Source organism: Solea solea, chromosome 3 (genome assembly GCF_958295425.1).
Source record: "Solea solea chromosome 3, fSolSol10.1, whole genome shotgun sequence".
Taxonomy (NCBI): domain Eukaryota; kingdom Metazoa; phylum Chordata; class Actinopteri; order Pleuronectiformes; family Soleidae; genus Solea; species Solea solea.
The window spans coordinates 30743181-30763752 of record NC_081136.1 but is presented as its reverse complement, the minus strand read 5'-3'; the positions used below and the strand labels follow the sequence as shown (position 1 = coordinate 30763752).

The following is a 20572-nucleotide window of genomic DNA, read 5'->3' as shown; positions in this document are numbered from 1 at the left end:
TGTTCGCTCTCTCGACATAAAACTGTGATGTCGAGCAAAATAACCAAAGCGAGAGCTGTGGCTGAACCAGAGGCCTCGTTCAGCGCGAGACGTTACGCGTTTCAATCAGAAAATCAGAAAAAATGCCGGGTAAACACACTTCTTTCTGAATGGAGTTTGCATGTTCTCCCCGTGTGTGCGTGGGTTTTCTCTGAGTTCTCCGGCTTCCTTCCACAGTTCAAAAACAAGCAATATGGGGATTAAGTTAATTGGACACTCAAAATTAACCGTAGGTGTGAGAGTGAATGGTTTAATGGTTGTTTGTCTCTATGTGTGGCCCTGTGATGGACTGGCAAACTGTCCAGGGTGTGACCCCGCCTGTTGCCCTATGTCAGCTGAGATTGGCACAGCAACCCCCCCGCGAGGATAAAGCGGTAGAAAATGGATGGATGGGATGTTTTAAACACAACAGAACAGAGCAGTATTTCTACCGACCGAATAAACAGGAGCACGCTGGGCTTGCAAGGATGTGGTGTCAACACGGGATCTTTTATTCTGAAAAGTAAACATGATGTTTTATTTTCCTACTTCCTCTCCCTCTGTCTTTTTTGTTGTGAAAGTCAAAAATAAAACTCTTGATTTTATTAGATTAACTTCTAACACTATAGCCAACCACCATCAGTGCTACCCCGACAAAATGTAATATATTCGCAGCAGATAGACCTAAAATGAAAAAAAAAACATTAATTCCATCAAAGCAGTTAATAATATCTAATATTAGTTCTGGCCCAAAAGGTAATGCAATGATCATTTTAGCGCAGCAGTAATTTGAAGGCATCTTTGACACCAGCATGTACAATTGTCATCCTTTCATTATTGTAAGGTTATTTCGAGTTCCCCCCCCCCCCCAAAGTAGTTCTTTTGAAACTCAAAGATTTCTGCTGACTATCGTGCATTGGTTAAGAAAGAAAAATGAGAAATTAGTTAGGCGGATTTTCCTCCATGCGGTGATTCCTCCTGGGAGTGGAGACACACCATCTGTAGAGCAGTAAATGAAAGTGGGACATGTTCGAGGGGGTCAAAAAAAAAATGTAAATATTTAACTTTCTCAGTGCATTAAATAAGGACACGCGGAAGCACACCGAGGCATGACTGGGCAGAAAATGCACACGATGTCTGAGCACCGCATTGTGGAACATTTCGGTGATTAATATGCAGGATTGCCTTGAACGCGCGGTGTCAGGAATCATCAACAAATGATTACACACCAATTAATATGGACGCAGAGCACCTTGTAAGCTGCGATCATTACACTGCAGGATGATTCTCTGTGGCTCTGAGTGTGTGACTGTGTCTCTATACATACAGTAGACACACGTAGATAACAGTAGCTCTGTTAGCTGTGTTTTTGCAGGCAGTATACTGTGTGTCTATATCAGAACCCCTATCATTATTCTGTCGCTGTTTCTGCTTCTTTGTCCTCTTCTTCTGCCTCTCTCCATGGCTCTATCTCTTCCTCACCAGACTTAAGACTCTGTTGGGACTAGTGGTCCTGACAAGTTCAGTGTGTATGGCAGAAAAGGTCCTAAAAAAGTACTCACAAACACACACAGAGACACAGGGATTGTGCAGTTCTTCTCTTTAGGACACAGCATTGACTTCCATTCATTTGAACAGCCGTATTCCCATAAGTAGTTAATGCCTCACCCCTAATCCTACATTAACTTGAATCATCCCATAGACCATATATAACAAATGGACAGAGTCTTTCAGGTTCTCACTCATCTTCTACCGCTTTATCGGTCCACATGAAGGTCGCTGGTGACAATCACAATCCCCAAAGGTGGGTGGGTTACACCCTGGACGGTTCCCCAGTCCATCACAGGGAAGACAAAGAGACAAACAGCCATACACTCTTAGACTTGTGGTCAATTTCAGGTGTCCGGTTTGCCTAATCCCCAAAAATATGTATGTTTTTTTTCGGGCTGTGGAACACGGAGAAAACCTTTCAGGTTCTAGCTGAAGCCAAACAGGAAGTGGAAATGTAGTTAATAGCCACTAGGGGAAGACTTTCAAAAAGAACTCAATTTCAATGGAGGTCTATGGGAAAATTAGTCTTCTTTTCCCAAAACTTTTTAACACCAGTTGACCACCGATTTTCCTGAGGATATAATGGTCTCAATCACTTGTTTCAGGTCTTCTTCAGATCATGATGCTCGTGATGTCAATTTGGACACCAGTGTGACTGAAGGCCTGTGTTGTCCAATACAAGCAAAATATTATCATGGCATCCGCCAAATTGGGATTCTGGACGCTTCAAAAGGGAGAATTTGGATTCTTATGGACGACATCACAACCGGTCGCCACCTTTGCCTCAGTGAGACCAGGTTCGGGCCCAAATGAGGACAACTGGCTGGTGAAATAACTGTCCCAGAACACCATATACAGACACACTCGTCTGCAAGTGCAGTTAACATATGTGCCGACCGCCACAGCACACAGCCCCAGGCATGCTGCTTCCAAACACACACACACACACACACACACACAGGCAAGCGTGGACGGACAGATGGCAGCACAGACCTACACAGAGCCGTCATCTCTACATCAGCATGCAAACAATTTAAGAAAAAAAAAGGCAACAGCAGGAGAGATGGGACTGAAGGATCAACAAGAAGAGCTATAAATAATTCTCAAATGACACTCTTCAAAGAGCCTCCTCACATGTCTTAGGCCCTGATCATCTGTAAATATTTGTCAGACATCCAATGCGATGCACTGGCAACAAACACTTTAGACACACAACCCGGGGAAAAATGACAGCATTTGCATCTGTCAACATCACTTTTACGATTTCATAAACTGATGCGAGCACACTCGCTGCTCCCAGGACCACTGGGGACGTCGCTTTTAAGTCTCGCATCAAAACAGACGAGCGATCAATCTCCCCGCGTTTCCGTTTGCGTGTCGCCCGTCAATCTCATTTAAATGCGAGTCTCTCCAACCGCGCCGCGTCCTAATGACTGAAAATAATGGTCGTTTCTTGACTCCCGACTCCCTCCACATTTTCTGCATATGAAATGCACATTTCCTGCTGATTCATCGTTAAAAAAAAAAATAAAAAAGTTTGCCGCAGCTGTGTTTACCTGAGTTAGTTGGGCTTCTTCAGCATTCCTATTTTAAAACGGCAGTCGACGGAATGCTGCATCATCATCAGAACACCAAATGAGAGGGTATATTTCAAGGAAGTCGTGTTGTACTCGCGCAGCCTATGCCACAGTGCATTAAGGTGATTCAGGGACCGTGTACAGAACCAGGTCTATACCAGAGTTAGCTAAATAGCTCATTTGCATCTGGGATCCTTTAGTTTATTCGTTTAGTTCAGTTCATTAAAACAATCTGACACAGTCACTGGACTGAAATACGGCGACATGGTTTGTGATAAATGTGCTGTCGCTAAATACACCAGACTCCTCTGTTAAATATTGCAATTATAGACATTTCCCTGGTAGTTGGTGGAGATTAACCCACGTTTTTAGGATTGTCAAGTCTTTTTAATTGATCTACAGTTCGGTTATTGTTCGACTGGAGTACCTGGTATCAGGTACTATGCTAGAGTGGAAACACAACTGTGCCAACCGTGCCGTGCCGACAGGGACAGGGAGAGAGAGAGTGGTAAACTTTGCTCCCCTGGCCATATTTCCTTCTTAAAATACACAAAGTCTCGCTTTCGACACTATATACAATGCATAGAACCTGCAAGAAAATGCATGTCTTTTGTTGTAAGGGCTGCAATATGTAACATTTGTGATAAAATATTTATGTGTAAAACTCCAGTATGTCTGCTATTCTCGAAGGAGGTAAAAAAAAAACAAATAAATGTAAAGATGCAAGCTAGTAAATAAAAAAAATAAAAATGCAACATCACAGACAAAATAATAAAATGTAAGTACCTCGACATTTCCTGAGGATTTGCCAGACGCCATGCTACGGATCCCAAAGAGTGTCTGGACCGTAAAACATCTGAACTAAACCATGCAACATCTTTCCTTCACACAAAAAAATATGAGATTTCACTTTGCTCTCTGAGCAACTGCCACAGGAAGTAGAGGGGAGGAAAAAAAAATCCCTACCAGTTTCCCTGGAGATCTGTATGAAGGCCTCGACGCCGCTCTCTCCGTAGTTGCCCTCTGAGGCAAGCGTGGACACGTAGTTCCACTCCATGGCTGTGACGATGTCCATCATGGCCTGCGCCTGGTATGAGTCCGGGGGCACAACGCGGGAGAAGAAGTCGTAGCGAGTGTTGTCGCTCAGCTCCGGAGCTGTGGAGGCGTAGCTGATCTGGGGGATCTGGAGGAGACATAAGAACATTTTTTGATTAAAATAAATAGTCTACATAGAAGCTGGGTGATAATGTCCAAATACGTTATGACAATAAATCCAGTTTAAAATCAGATCACATCAATAATTATCACAATAAAATGTCAGATTGCGTGGATGTCAGATTAAACTGTGTTTATAAGCAACTTCTTTACCCACGTTCATGATCCGCAGCATCCTTTAAACAGTCTGTTTAAAGGATGCTGCGGATCGAGTCACGTCTGCTCAAATCTAACATCACCCAGGCAGAAATAGAAACTGATCTGAACCAAAACCGCAACACAAACCGAACCGTGGCCTTGTTGAACCCCTAGTAAGTAAGAACAAAGATTTCCCCACCTACTGTACCAGAAGTAAAATAGGAGAGTCATGCTGCTGTGACTCTTTCATCTACATCACACTTTTACCGGGATGCTCTAGTCTATATAGGAAATGTTATAAATGCCTCTCGCTCACTTCTTTCTCTTTCTGGGATCAATGAGATTAATAATTCTCTGGGATTGAAATTCAACTGGCGACGTACTCTCGGGTTGTGAGACGTGAAAGAAGCAAACAAATGATGCGGCGGTGTGTGCAGGTACGCTGCCGACGAACAACGCCGGTGAATCATTGGCGAGGTGAATGTGCGACGGCAGAGGCCGGCGAGCCTTCGCCGGTGATGTCACGAGCGACAGATTGAGGGGTAGCGGAGAGGGAGGTTTGACGTCAGAAGGAACAGCAGGGACCAGACAGGAGGACAAGACCGACGGACAAAAAGCACAGCAAGGCAGATGGGAGTGTGGCGAGACCAGGGGTTTGACAGAATGACAGAGGACACCGGCACTCGCATGCATGCACACACGCAGGTATTGCTCGTGATCCGAGGCTGTAACAGGCCAAAGGTGTTGGACGGCTGACAGGCAGATTGATTTTTCCCTGACAGAGGAGGACGGCAAGGAAAGACCCCGTGTGCTTGCCAACTAACACACACACCTGACGGGAGGACATCTTTGGCATTCACTGAACTTAACTGCCAATCGTAACCAAAACATAAGGTGTGTGTCCACCGTCTGTCCGCGTCACGCGACCGTGCGCACACACACACACACAAATAAACAAAAAAAAGCAGAAGCCGTTGAAGACGTTGTAGATTGACAAGCACGTGTGTGTCTCAGTGTCTCTGTATCCGCGCGCATGTGACTCGGATGTCTCCAAAGCCCATCACTCACTGTCTCGGTTCTGTCCGAGCGCCGTGTGAAACCCCCGCCACCCAGCGTCCGCGCTCGTCCCTGCCACTTCTGAAAAGGTCAAAGAACTAGCCCCACTTTTGCAGAAAATGTCCTCGGCGCTTCGTTCCACTTTAGGTCTTGTGTGTGGAAAATAACCTCACAGTCTGCAGACCCAGTGTTCCAATCACTGATCAAACTCTGTTCTGTTTTTCATCAATATTATTATATACTGCAGATACATATATACAGTATATATATATATATATATATATATATATATGTATATATATATATATATATATATATATATACATATATGTATATATATATATATATATATATATATATATATATAAATGTGTACATATACATAACCACATAATTTCCTAGCAGCACTGGTGTGCAAAGGCATTTCAGCAGCATGGGTTCAAGTGGAAAAAAAAAAGGGCACCCCATCAAAATGATTGATTAAAATGTGGTCATATTAATAATGTGTCCACTTCTTTCACTGAAATGTGCGGTCGTGCATGTTTAGGACACTTGTGCCGTTTTTCCACTACATGGTCTAAGCTCGCCTCGCCTCTACACATTTCCATTACTATCGTACCCCCTTAGCGTGGGCGGAGTCATCACTGCGCGGCTGCATGAAACCCGCCATGACTTCATTTTACACACGACACACACAAACTAGTGACTTGTAAAGCAGTTATTTACGACGTACAGAATCATTAGAATCAGTTAATTAAAAAGGTTTGTTCAGTACTTCCTCCATGACTCCGTCTGACACAGTCACTGGACTAAAGTACGCCGGAAAGGGTTGTGATTCGAGCTGTGCTGTCGCTAAAAACACCAGATTCCTCTGTTAAAACCTGAGATTTTAGAAATGTCCTTGCTAAATTTTGCCGATGAACACATGTTTTCAGTATTTTTTTACTTGATCTACAGTTCGACATCTTGCTCATGACTCTTCCAGTGACGGCACAGTATCAGCTCAGCTCGTTTGGAACCTTGCCAGAGCAGATACTACAAAAAAAAAAAAAAAAATACCAGGTACCAAGTAATGGAAAGGGAAAATAACCATGTCGTGCCGGGGCGAGGCGAGTCGTGCAAGTGGAGAAGGGGCTTCATTGGTATTGGTATCGCTCTCCTCTGCCACAGGAAATACTCCAGCACGTGTAGATGTATAATTCATAATGGACGGAGACACTTGCGCATGTGTTTGTGGCTCTAAATTGTTACGGATGTGCTTATGAATGTGTATTTCTTGTGTTTGTGGCTGTGACGCTTTTTTTTGCTCTCTACGGGCATTATAATGGGTAAATATCCATTTCAAAGAGAAATGAATGCACAGCCACAGGAATCGTAGGAGCCATTCCTCTGTTTACAACAGCAATGTCAAAGTAACCCCGCAACCGGAGCAAACCCGGCACTTTGATCTTTCTTTGTTATTTCACAGCACAGCTGGCAAACTCGGAGAGAAACCACGACGTATACAGACAACAGCGACTAAAAGTACGCAAGGGCACACCACAAAGTGATATCGCTTCAGCCATTATTCAGGAAGAATAGAAAAAGCAGAGAAAAACAGAGAGAGAGAGAGAGATAAAGACTTAATGACATCTACTATTGTCTGTTCGTACACAACCGCACCTGTGCTTCCACAAAAATTAACATTTCTGCAGATACTTTTCCATTCCCACAACCACAGAATCCCCAGACACACGCGTCTGTATGTGTGTGTGTGTGTGTGTGTGTAGGCACAAAAACTTGGCTATGTCTAATGACATGTGACATTTCAGTGCCATAAAGCGTCCGCGTGCTTTGAATCGAGCCTTTTTCAAAGCAAGTGGAGCTGAAGTTGTAGTTGGAGGCGGGAAATTAACATCACTGGGGAGGAAAATTATGCCTCCAATCCCCTTAATTCCAATTTCTCTCTGCAATGAATGAATGTGTGAGCGCAAGAAAGACAGAGCAGGGGAAATGTGTGGCACTCGTCAGCAGCACATGAACGTTTGCTTAATTACGAAAAAATTTATATAATTTGTTGTTGGGGGGGGGGGGGGGTGATATTGATCGCGATGAAAACAGAATATATCTTCATTGGCAATTAAAAAACCCCACAAAAACATAGCTTTATCCTTAACTGCAACGTTTCCTCCTCCGAGCAAACACTACCGAAAGTAAACAACCCTAATTTGCGCCGATTTCTAATTTATTTCTTTTAAAAAGACGCCGTCTTGACTTGAGCTGAAATAAAATTCTATTTACAGCCCCTCGTGTTGATCTCCTCGGTGCGTTTTAAGTGAACTCTGGGGGGAGAATGAAACTCTTACAGGACAATAGCCTCCACTTCCTGCCACTGACCTACACTCAGGTCTGCCCTTTCCATTCTTTAATGACCCTGTTGATAGTAGGGAATAGTGTCACAGTCGCACCATAGATCAGACTGAATCCCACTGGGGAGCTGAAGAGATAAGTAATGGTTGTGTTTAGACCCAGATCTAATGATCCGAGCGACTGGTCTGGCTTTACTTCTTGACCATTGAACTCATTCTGCACTCTGTAAGAATGAGTTCACATTAACAGATGGATCCATTACCGAGAGCGTATTGGAAAAGTTTATATTAAATCTGCTCTACGGTGAGGAGCAGCCTGAAATATTTATACTTAATTTAAAAAAAAACAAAAAAACGGACAGATAAAAATGACCTTGTGAAATGTCACCAGAACAGAAAGTCCGAGGGAAATCATAAGATGTGTGTGAGGCAGAATAAATAAGCCTAACCGTTTCCTGGAAAAGAGTGGAGCTGAGTTGAATGTTAATTTCGCTCACTTTGCGTCTACAAATGAGTCACCACGCGCTAAACATTCTGTGGCATCTGCTCCTTCAGCGGTGTGAAGATTGATAGTGGGGGTTTACATGAGTAATATGACAAATGTTTGTCTTTTGGAGAACTTTTGCAGACCAAAAACATGTATCAACTGATAAATAATCAAAAGTATGTTCATTTTTGGTCTTAACCCTTTAACACCTAAGCAAGAATGAAGATATTTCTCAACTCACTGAGGTTGGGAAGCACAATTTTTTCAAAAATACTACCATATTCTATTACCATATTCTAGTAATACAATGCTAAAGGCAAATCGGTGAAGTATTCCTTTAATTTAACCATAAAAGGATCAGAGAATGTCCTGTGACTAAGTGCTTTTGTCCATTTTTCCAGAACAACATCCAAAATCTGGCAGTTATTTACAATTTACTGCATGTTAAAAGACCCTCAACAAAAAGGTTTATTTAGAAACATTTCCATTTCTTGGTTTTGTCACATTTGAGTCTCTCAATGTGCAAAAATCATAAAATGGAAAGTATGGACAGGTGTAATTACCGTAATAACCACATGTTGGCTACGATGTGCAACTTCTCGGGCTATATGTATATGTATACATATGTATATATGCATATACATATATATATATATATAAATATGCATTATGGTGTTTGCATATTTGCTTGGCAGTAATGAAGCTGTTGTGGCTGCATTCAAACATTAGTTTGATAGATGGCAGTGATAAGAAGCTAATTAATCCCACTGCGTTACACACACACACACGCACACGCACACACACACACCCGCAGCCGTGTCAGACAGGCGATTGGACATGCTGTATAGGGCGCACAGACGCAATCTATTAAATTCATGTAGTTATTTGCGAGTAAAGACTATCGAGGCTGTGACTGATGTCAGCGATCAGATTAATTACAGACACAGTGTGCGTTGTACACGAGCACGTACTTTAGTGAAGGAAAGGCGTGACGTTTTCGAAGGTGTGTGTGTGTGTGTGTGGATGAAAGTGGTCACCAATTTGAATTTTGCATCCATTTGTGTGGCCGTAACGAACCCTTTTCGCTGAGGTACGAGAGCCCGGAGAGCAGGAGGGAAAGTGCACATACTGTAAATTGATCTGGCAGTCTGGAGCCTGTCCGGAGTCAGCCTAGAGTGTTGTTTACTTACTCGCATTTTGACTCAGCAGCCCTCTAACAGCCAGCCATGCTCCTTGTCAAATGAGGAGGCACAGTGGGACTTGAGCAAGTTCATTTATCACGACGAAGACGATTGGGCTGCGAGCCGGGTGTCTCTCGCTCCCATCTAAGCACGTCATATTGGTCCGGGGCTGTTTCCGTCTTCATGTTCATCGCTCTTGTCCCCTGATTTAGTCCAATTGTGTTGCTCTCGTCAAGTATTTCCCCCTCGTCTAGCACAGAAATCAGAGATACTAATCTAACTGCCACTAAAGCCTTTTTTACCCGTGGCATCTTACCAACATCACAGGCAATTCAGAGCAGAAAACAGCTTGTAATTTGCCCGCTGACAAGCAAACACAGGTAGACGAGATGAAAGAAAGGCAGGGGAGCCCGTTCAAGAAAGAAAGGCTGAAGGGAAAAGAGGAATAACAGGAACAGCGTGAGAAAAGAAGACTTGACGAATGTTTAGGAAAAACACTGATGAGACGGAATGTTTAGCAAGACGTGTGAGAGATGAAAAATTGGGAGAATGGAAACCGAAAAAGGAATAAATCACATGCGTGCCAAAGAAGTGAAGGCAGAGGAGAGACACGAAAAGAAGATGAATGAGGGGAAACTAAGATAATTGATAGATCACAACAAAAGGCAGCTGGAGGCAAAGTAATGTAGATTTGAGGGTGCAACAAGCAAGATCTGGGGGGGGGGTCACAGCAGGAGCTAAAGGGAAGAGTTCAGATAGAGTAAGACAGTAGCAGTGTCTCCATTACAGTTTTTGCAATTAAATAAAAGCAATATTTCAAAAATGAGGTACAAAATGTTGCTACTAGCAGGTGACTCCATTGGCGTAAAATCTCACTTTACTTTGACCAAGATGGTCATGTGACCCTCCCACCCCACCCCACGTCATGTACGGTGAGGTCTGTGACGTGTAAATGCGGTTTCCAATACACGAAAAACCACCGCATGAGAGTTTTACCGATATTTGAGAGGTTTTTCTGAAATGTAGGTGTATATTACATATTTAGGTTCTGTGCATTTCTAAGGGTAACGGACACACAACTACGGATGCAGAATGATAGAAGGGGCAGAGGTGTCAAAGATGAGAGTGATAGATAAGTGCAAAGAGAAAGAGAAACAGCGGAATAGGACAGAGTGTGACAAGCAGACACACGTTTACTCGTGTTTGTAATTTCACCCCTTCACAACCCTTATTTCTCGTTCTGAACTTCAACCAATCAACAAAGTTGGATTGCTGTCTGCAATCTTTGCTGTGTCATCAACAAAACCGACCACCAGATCGACCGGCTGATGTGTCAAAGCCTCGACAACTTATGCCTCCACTACAGGTGAAATATCCAAGCCTCGTCTGACAACGAGTTTATCCGAGGCACTGAGAAGGAAACCGAAACTGACGAGAGCCAGGAAACTCCCTGGAGCTGTTACTGTGCAGGCTGTGGCAGAGGAGGTGTTTGTCTGCTGGTGCCTTGATGTATTCAGATTCCTCTACTGCCGGCTATGTTTCAGAGAAGTTGGTGGCTCTGCCGCATTCCCTCTGCCAGCTGGACATGCGTCAAGTGGCTATCAGCGTACCAGTTATCAGATGATCAACGCTTAAACATTTAGGGGTCCGTTGGCAGAAATTGAATGTGCTTAACATAACATAAAAAATAAATAAATCACTTGGTTTTCCGTAGCCTTAGAATAAGCCTGATATGGATTTTCGGCAAAGGCTTTGCTTGAGGCAGGCTGCCGTGTTTTTGCAATGGCCCAATTTGACAAACCAACCAGGGTGTGCGTACTGAATTCTTCATGAAGAAAAATAAAAATTGACATATTTAACTCCCCTTGTGAAGCCTCTAGTTTTGCCGGCAACCAGGCACTTATTACAGTAGATGACACCGGACGTGTTTACTCATATTTCACGTTCTTTAACGTCTATTTTCATCTAAATGGGAACATAATCTGCAAAAATTGACATCATGTTTTATTGAGGAACACCTGAATCTAGTGATTAAAAGCATTTACTCCTCCCTTTTCCATAAGCATCCCCCTGATGGCTTACTCGTTGTACGTGCTACATCCAAGCATTCTCTTTTCACATTAGAAACCCTATGTATGTCTATATGTTAAGATGAATCGTATACCACCATCCTTATAGTGCCAGCTTACACCTCCGTGAGGCTGTGAGACTCTGAGCTGAAAATGAACCGCAGCGTGAAAGCTCGCTCTCGATGACAGGTTTTCAACACGCTGCTGTTTAGGATACATAATTTGTACCTTGCTAATCCTCTTAGTTTAGCTTGCTAGCAGGCTAGTATTTAACAGTCAACACTAAATACACTAATCCACAGCTAATGGTAAGAGGACTGTCATTATTTCGGAGGTGTTTGTTGCACGTGGCGACCGCGGTCACGACGTAAGACGACCATGAGGATGTGAACTCCTCAGTCCTCACGGTGGCTCCTTGTGGATGAAACCAGATGTCAATCACACTGGTGTCATCACACATATGTATCGTAATTTATCAATCGTCTACAGCAGGGGTGTAAAAACATATGGCATGCGGGCCAGAATCCCGGCCCACCAGATGGTCCAATCCGGCCCACAGGATGAATTTATGAAAAATGTCACATTATGATTAGAACTTAATCATAATGTGAAATACTACATTTTTCAGTTCCAGATACCTGTGTTGTGCCGTTGTTATGCACATGTGTAAATGGAAAACTTAATATTGTTGAAGTTACACATACTTTTCTCAATAAATTTCAGATTGTTCATAATACCTTTTGTAAAACAAAGGACTTCTTGTTGTTAATAAGTTATTATGCTCTTATTTTAGTGGTCCGGCCCACTTGTGATCAAATTGCGTTGATTTTGGCCCCTGAACTACAATGAATTTGACACTCCTGATCTACAGGGACATCATCTACAACATTGACATCATGTTCTACCATAGAAAACCTGAAACTAGCTAATTGAGACCAATAACTTAATTATAGAAGTAGAAAGTGGTTTAATTTTCTTTTCGACTTACATTCAATATTCGTTCTTTTTTGCAACCAGTGGAGTCATCCCTAAGTGGTTATTCTAATTTCCTTGTTGGCCTCAGAAGGGACCTGGAGGACTACACGCATTTCTTTTTTCTATGGTTTCAACAAGTAAAAGTGAAGCCATTTGTCCAATAATTGTTGAGATCCAGTATTTATTGATATGTAAACACATCTATTCAAGTCTCTAAACAAATTGAGGACTTAACTTTGCAGCATAAGAGTCATACAGACATACCCAAATATCCACATGTCATAATTCCAAGGTATGTTCTCCATTTTCATTTAAAAAAGACTTCCTTTTTTTTTTATATAGTGAACTTTACCACAAAATTGGAAAACTGAGTGGGCACACAGTGGGCGTCAAGGCAGTTTAGGTAAGTGGTTCCCAAATAAGACATTCAGTACTTACATGACCGAGTTGGACATACTGTTCACACTATTACCGCGAAGGAACATGAACACGGAAAATACAGCGTGGAACCTAAAATTGAACCCTTCATACCGATGCAGGTATTACATGCCCAGGCTGACAATGAATTAACCGCGGTGACACAGAATGCTCTGGTGGAGAGGTATGAGAAATACCAACCCACGCCTCAGTCCATTTAAAATTCAAGAGCAACCTTATTAAAGGTCTGTACTTAAGTGGAAAAAATTTAAATTGCCTGCACTGGCTCACTGGGAGAAGGTCAAAGGGTGGACAAGAGGACAGGATATGTAGGCTATGGCAGGTGATCGAGGTGTGATTGTGCCAGAATTAGACCAAAGAAGTGCCACATGTTCTGAGGGAGTGTGCAATTGGCACGCTAACTGTAGGGATGTCCACCATTTTTTATTTGGATTTGTGGAACATTGGAGCAAACATGCATCACTTTCCCATGACGTCTTTACAATGTGCCCCTCTTTACTCTGGTACATTTTGGAGCACATTTCCCTATGCCCCTTACCCTAACCTTAACCATTACAATTAAGTGCCTAACCCAGGTCTTAACCCTAAACCAGGTCTCAGCCCTGAACTTAACCCTTGTGGGGCCCTCACAAAATGTCCCCACAAGCTAAAAATGTCTCCACAGAGAAAGGTTTGTCAGGAATATCTCACAAAGAAATAAAGTACACACAACAGCTATTCTTATCACACTCTGAAATCAATATAATTGGACAGCCCGAACGAAGCGCTATTGCTAATCTTAATCATAGCAGCTAACGCTAGCACATCTTAGCCTTTAAACTTTAAACCAGTTCCTCAGAAACGATGTTCTGCCCTATTAGGAGTCGGTTTTAGTCTCCACGGGTGTAAGAGAAAAGTGTATCATTTGGCCTTCTTTAAATTAGCAACTTACATTCCAAAGCACTAACCTAACAACTCAGTATAGACCAGCTGAAACTGGCGAATCACAAAGGCCTCTGGGTAACCCTGGCACCCATACAGGGTGTTCCTCATTATATCTTTGTTGAAACTAACCTAACTGGGGTAAAGGGCCGATAAGTAAACTACGCAGTCCTCCCCAAGGTCGACTCTAGGTATCAGCAAAGGAAGGCACTAGGCTACTTGACCTTACACCTCACCTCCTCTCCTCTAAACCAAAGATATACCTTAACTCTGAGATTCACTGGCATTGTCTTAGTTCTACTCGGATGTGAACTGTCTTCAACAAAGCTTTTCTACTTCCAGAAACTCCGTCCTTGGTCGTCTCACCTGATAATAATAATAAGGTCAAGATTTATGCCAGAAAATGTTGTAAAGATGTAAAAAAAAAAAAAAAAAAAGGTGAGATCCCTGAGGTTGCAGCTATTATTAATAAACAATATCACCACCTCACACTAACATATTCACACTCTCATCACTGTCGCTCCGCACCTCTATCACACAAAGCTTTCACCGACACAAATGGCCACCTGTCCTCACCTGCATCTGGAATGTTCTAAATGCAGATCTCGTCATGATACACGAAAAAAAAAAAGCACACACCTGTCAACTACACACATACACACACACACACACACACACGAGCAGCAGGACAACACCTTCTTCCTTTTGTCTTTAATTATCTCTTATATCACGAACGGCATTCTGTGTGGACGTTTTGACAGGTAAAGCAGCGCGGGGCTCGTCCGCTTTTCAATCGCGAGACGTTTTGACAAGACAACGTCGCAGCAAACCGAAGCTTTACGATCCAATTACCCAAATTACAGGTAAACGCACTCGCACAATAGAGTCATATAAAATGAGACGCCCAACAACACGAGATATGATGACGCGCAGTCAACACAAATGGTGTTATTTCTTGTTTATATTCAATTTATTTTGCCCTTTTTTGTGGAATCTATTGTACCTATTGTTTGTTTTTCAGAATCTGTTTCAGTACCACTGATTTGAGTTTACACTTCACTTTACTGATCCACCTCCCTCAAGCGTAAAAAGGTGTACGCAATATCTGAATTTACTGTGTTCCCATTCTTTTTTTTATGTGCACACAAAAAGAGGCTGATGGAATCTCACATCGGTGTGAGAGAATCACTGCTTCTTCTTTTTTTATTGATGTGTATCAATTGAATCGGACTATATTTTTAGTTAAACTGTGATGAGAAGGAAGCAGCCATTATGATTTAAGAGTGACTGAATCCCTCACCCCCCCATGTCATATATCCAAACAATCAACCGCATCAGTGGTTTTAACTAGAGATTGATTGAAAAAAGTAATAACACATAGAAACCATTACTTTTATAGCCTTGGATTCACTCCTGATGCTTTCGCTCACATCTTTACTGTCTCCTTATCAATCTTCATTTCTCCAGCCCTAACTTTTCTCTCTTCTCATAAACACACCATGCAGGCCTGAAATACCTAAAGTAAAGTCTCCATTACTTCACTCACTGGCAAAAAAGGCCTCGCTAATCTCTCTCGCACATATTTCCCCTCAGTTATTTGGTTATTCTTCCTACAGCTGCATCACTTCAGCGACATAAATCACATGTGCAGAGAGAGAGACGAACGTGTGCACCCGCACAGGAGGGAGGCACCAAACTGTTTGATCCAAGCCAGCCACCTGCAGCTCCCCCTCTTGTTTTCGACTCTACCTGCAGCTACACAAAAAGCACGGCATTGTGCGTTTTTTGTACTCGATCGCGAGTGTTTATGTATGCGTATGCGCGTGCAAGGTGCGTGCGCGCGTCAACATGAGCGCTTGACACCTGCCAGCGTTTCATTTTCACCGCGTTTCTGCTCCCCACTACGCACGGCTGTAGCTGCAGATGTCACACATTGCTCAAAACATACATTTCAGCCTTTGTATATTCTTTAGTATAGCCTAAGGGTAGACACACACACACACACACAAATACAATGTACACACCTGCCAGTCCTGCAGAATTATTGGACGTTCCAACTGTGATTCTCAAACATCAAACCCATTAGGCGTATATTCCCATTGTTTCACTCATAAATGAGCCTCATACATCATGCCGTATGACAGCAGACCTGCATCTCAAACCCTTTCAATGAGAAACATCCAAGCAGGAAATTAGATCACACAGGTTTTGTATTAGGCAAAAAGGACGTAACGTTTGTTACGGACAGCGACTCCAAGCCTGTAACTACTTCCGGTCCAAAACTCAGTAGCCAATCAGCAGATAGCCTCCTGAGGCCCGCCCATGGATGGAATCACAAACCAAAAACCACGGCACAAAGAACAAATCAGGGAGCGCAAAGAACAAGCGTATTTTCAAACAATAAAATAAAAAACAATTTTCCGAACGATTAAATAGATTTTTTATTTGCTTTGTGAAAAATATCGACACACATCTAATTCCATTGGTATTGCAATGGTCTGACAAGATAAAAAATGGAGTTTTGGAAAAATGTGTCAGTGCATTTTATTATGTTGTATGTGCAATTGAATACATTTTTTTGGAATTCTGGCAGAAAAATGCAACAAGACAAATCACCTGATGATCATTAATGTGACAGATCATGATCCATCATCCAGAAGAGGCAAGTTGTGCAGTATTATGCATGCCAACTGCTGTTAAACACCACAACAAATGATCTCACTAAATGCATTAACGGCGCTTCAAGCAACGTGGTGTCGCATCATCTCAATAAAATTAGAGCGGGACTTAATTCCATTTTCTAATTTTAAGGCCATTGTGTTTGACCTCTGTGAGGTTTGTCATATAACGGATTCTATTTTTTGCTGATGAGGTGTTGTCTTTTTGCTTTTTGCCAAGATTTTTTGCCAAGAATGTAGTGATGTAGGGATGATAGCCTGTCAAATATAGCCAGTATGGGACTTTTATGGGGACGTGACCTGCACTTGCTATTTGTTTTTTTTGGCTGAGCTGCAGTGGTGAGGCTGGCCAAGTTAAACCATTGACTGATTGAGTAATCATGTTAAAAAGTTCCAAAAAACAGACTAATGATGCTTTTCCACAATACAGTTCTGGCACGGCACGGCACGGCACGGCCGTACTCAGTCTGGTATCATTTGTCCCCCTCAGGCTTATTTCTCTACAGCCTTCAAATTAAACTCCGCTGGTTATTGGTTGTAGCTGATTGTCAAACACACTTTGATTGGGGAGAAAATCCACCACATGTGACACAACTCCTTTATGTTAAATTTACTGATCCCAGACGTTTGAAACCTTTGACTCTCTTTCTCAACTTAAAGAATGTAACTATTGTTGTTCTTTTGACTTTGACGACCCGTGTCGCAGGAACTGTTGATGTGACGGACATGCTTGTTCTACTGGAATGAACAAAGTGCCGTTTTAAAAATGGAAAGTTACTTTCACTTCTATTAACATGGCCTCAGACAAAAATGTCAAACAATTTCAGATAAATTTCCGCTCCTCAGTACAAGTTAAAGAAGTCAATTGTGGTTTACAAATCATTTTTGTGCACTGTGACTCCTATATATATATATATATATATATATATATATATATATATATACACAATGTATATTATGTATAGTATTTATGTATAATATTTTCTTCTTTTTTGTTATTATATATTCTTATTCTTTTTTAATTTAAGTTAATAGCTTGCTCGTGAAAGTAATGAAATTGCTCTAATTATTTTTTATTATTAACATGGCCTCTTCATTGAAATTAAATATGTAGCTTTAGTTTTAGTTTTTATCAACCTCTATATTATAATTAAAAGTAAAAACAATTAGAGCAATACATGGCATGATATTAGAGACACAGTGTTATTTAAAAAAAAAAAAGAAGTGTAAATCCACTAATAAAACGGATTGTAACTGTGATTATGAACTACATACTGTATGTGCTGAGACAGAATAGAAAGCTCGGCAGGTTGAGCAACTGTAATTAAGGGGACGGGCTCTGGGAGCAGTCACCTAGAATGTATTAACGCTCAGGTCATCGTGATTTGTGACCACCTCAAACACATTAATAGTGTTTGCACAGTTAAATAAAGTGATTGGCCATTTTCCTGCATAATACATGCTAAAAGCTGCCTTTCGCCTCATGCTGCAAAACCACCTCTGCACCAGAACCGCTAAGATTGAGTTTATTGAACTGCTAAATTTCCTTAAAGTAATTTTCAGGAAGATATTAGTCCCCCAGAGTCCCACTGTGCTTTCACGGCACAGACAACAGCAACAGGGAGAGAAAAAAAACGAAAAAAAAACAGTTTCAGGGTTGAAACAACAGTGCAGCAGATGGTGAGACATCACACTCATCCATTTCTAATGCTCTCAAGCGTCACTAAATGGCCATTTATGTAAGCCCACCAGCAGGTTTCTCAATCACACAGAAAGCAACTAGAGCATGGATACCCGACCCAAAATCCTGTCGGGACCTGGAGGAACTAGTCCTTCAAAGATACAGCCGTAAATACTCAATTTAATAAACAACACAATTATTGCTGTTACCATTTGGACTCTCATCACACTGTCTGTAATACCTCCTCCACTGACTTAGGTCGTTTCCGCCAGACTCAGTACGATTGGGGGTTGCAACATTCAGACAGTCCGAGTTTGCTTTCACGCTGCACTTGAAGTGAAACAAACCGAACCTTCTGAATAACGTATTCCCCTCCTCGCCTGAGGTGGCGCTGCAACAAGGATTACTGAAGGAGAAGACACGACAAGCAATGAACGAGAAAACTCACTCATCTATTGGTTTGACCTTGTTCTCAATCAACGTCTAACCACGAGCCATTTCTCCCGGCTATCGTGACAGTAGTACTAGCAGTAGTATTCGTAGTGCTCTCCTGAGCTCAAACAGAAAACCGCAGCCTGTTCAGTGACCTACAAATGAACAGTTTGAAGAGTAACTGTGCTGTTCCTAAAGTTAGTTCATGGGCCTACTGTCCTGACTTTAAATGAATTGAACAGCGTTAGTGTGGTCAGTAGCTTTCCCGGATAAATCGTGTCCTAGCGGCTGCTGTGCAAAGGGCCAGCTGAACCTGTCAAGTACACACACACGGTGATTATAGTGACGTGAACTGGTAAGTTTGGTTGAAATCAAGAGACGTTGCTCTGTGAGGCATTTTCTGTATTTGAAGTGGGCTGAAAAGAGATGAAAGATGGATCCCCACGGTGCTGGCACTCATGAAAAGTAAGAACGAATGATCATGAAAGTGTACAATTACAATGACGCACTCGGATAAAGTCGATTGCTACGGGAGTTGGTCAGCAGGTAATATTGTGAAGATAATTATTCTACAAATGTGAAAAGCAGGTGCAGCACCATGGTTAAATAATTACAGTTTAATAATGTAGGCAAGGCTAATAGGATATAATACAAGGCCAAGAGAAAGGGATGAAATATATCCCTTGCTTATTGCTTTCTGGTTGTAGCTTTAGCAAATTAAATGGGAAAAACTCCAGACGTGGGTCATTCTTTCAGCCCACTGGAGAGTGTTGCAGGACCAGCTCGTTATATGTACCATATGGTCTCGGGGGGAAGCAGTATCACTTTATTTTTAGGGGAAGAACGCACTCTCGCTCACACATGCTCACACCCCCGCTGAGACAAAGCAATTGCATTTCCTAACACCAATCCAACCCCACCATGACACTTTTGTACCTATTTCCCCCACCAGTCTTAACATTAACACTTTTGCGTCTCAAACTAAATGTTTTTCTTGATCCTTTTTTTTTCCCTCCAGGATTTTACAATTTGTTTTATGAATGTTTGCGATTAAAATTACTCAAAATTTGCGAGGAATTTTTCCCCCATTGATAAACAACATCCAAGATCTACATAGGCTAATGAGATACAACAAGACAGAACAGAAGAAATACCCATTTCAGTTTAGCTGAAACAAACATTCCTTCACACAGTATTTATTCCTTCAGTGTTTAGCAGAATATTAATAGCTTCACATCTCATTTTCACCAAGTGACTCATCTTTCCAAAGGACCACACTCAATTCTCTGATTATACTACCCCCATGTTAGGTCTTTATCAAGTTAGCATTGCGTTAGCATGCCAAACACCAATGTAATCTCATTCTCTCAATCTCAGAGTTAGCGTCAGCTAGCGCAAGCTGAACTTGCAAATATAGCAAATGCCTGAAGTTTAGCTGAAACAAACATTTCCTTCAAACAATACTTATTCCTTCAATGTTTACCAGAATATTAATGGCTTCCAATCTCATTTTCACCAATTCTCTGATTATACTACCCCCCCCCCCCCCCCCCGCAAGGTTTGACCTGGTCTTTATCAAGTTAACTTTATGTTAGCATGCCAAACACCAATGCAAACTCATTCAAGCGTTAGTTAGCAAGCTCTAGCTTAACTTGCAAACTTAGCAAATGCCTACGTTCACAAATTTGTCATGTCAATGGCTTAAAGATTTAACAATGTGCCACTACTCTCGTACAGAACCGAGGGATATTGTTTTGCCCGGTCCTTTGCGGAGATAAACGATGGTAAATGGGACAATCATGCTAGC

The 20572-nt window shown here is 42.0% G+C and overlaps 1 protein-coding gene across 4 annotated transcripts in view; it reads right to left on the bottom strand.

Moving 5' to 3' along the window:
- The window catches only part of grm8a (glutamate receptor, metabotropic 8a), a 224992-nt gene that overhangs the window by 125504 nt on the left and 78916 nt on the right, over window positions 1-20572 (bottom strand). For all 4 annotated transcript variants that reach the window (XM_058625894.1, XM_058625897.1, XM_058625896.1 and 1 more), the window contains one exon: window positions 4113-4329. In XM_058625894.1, coding sequence (XP_058481877.1) covers window positions 4113-4329 — 217 coding nt within the window. The remainder of the gene's footprint in view (window positions 1-4112; window positions 4330-20572) is intronic.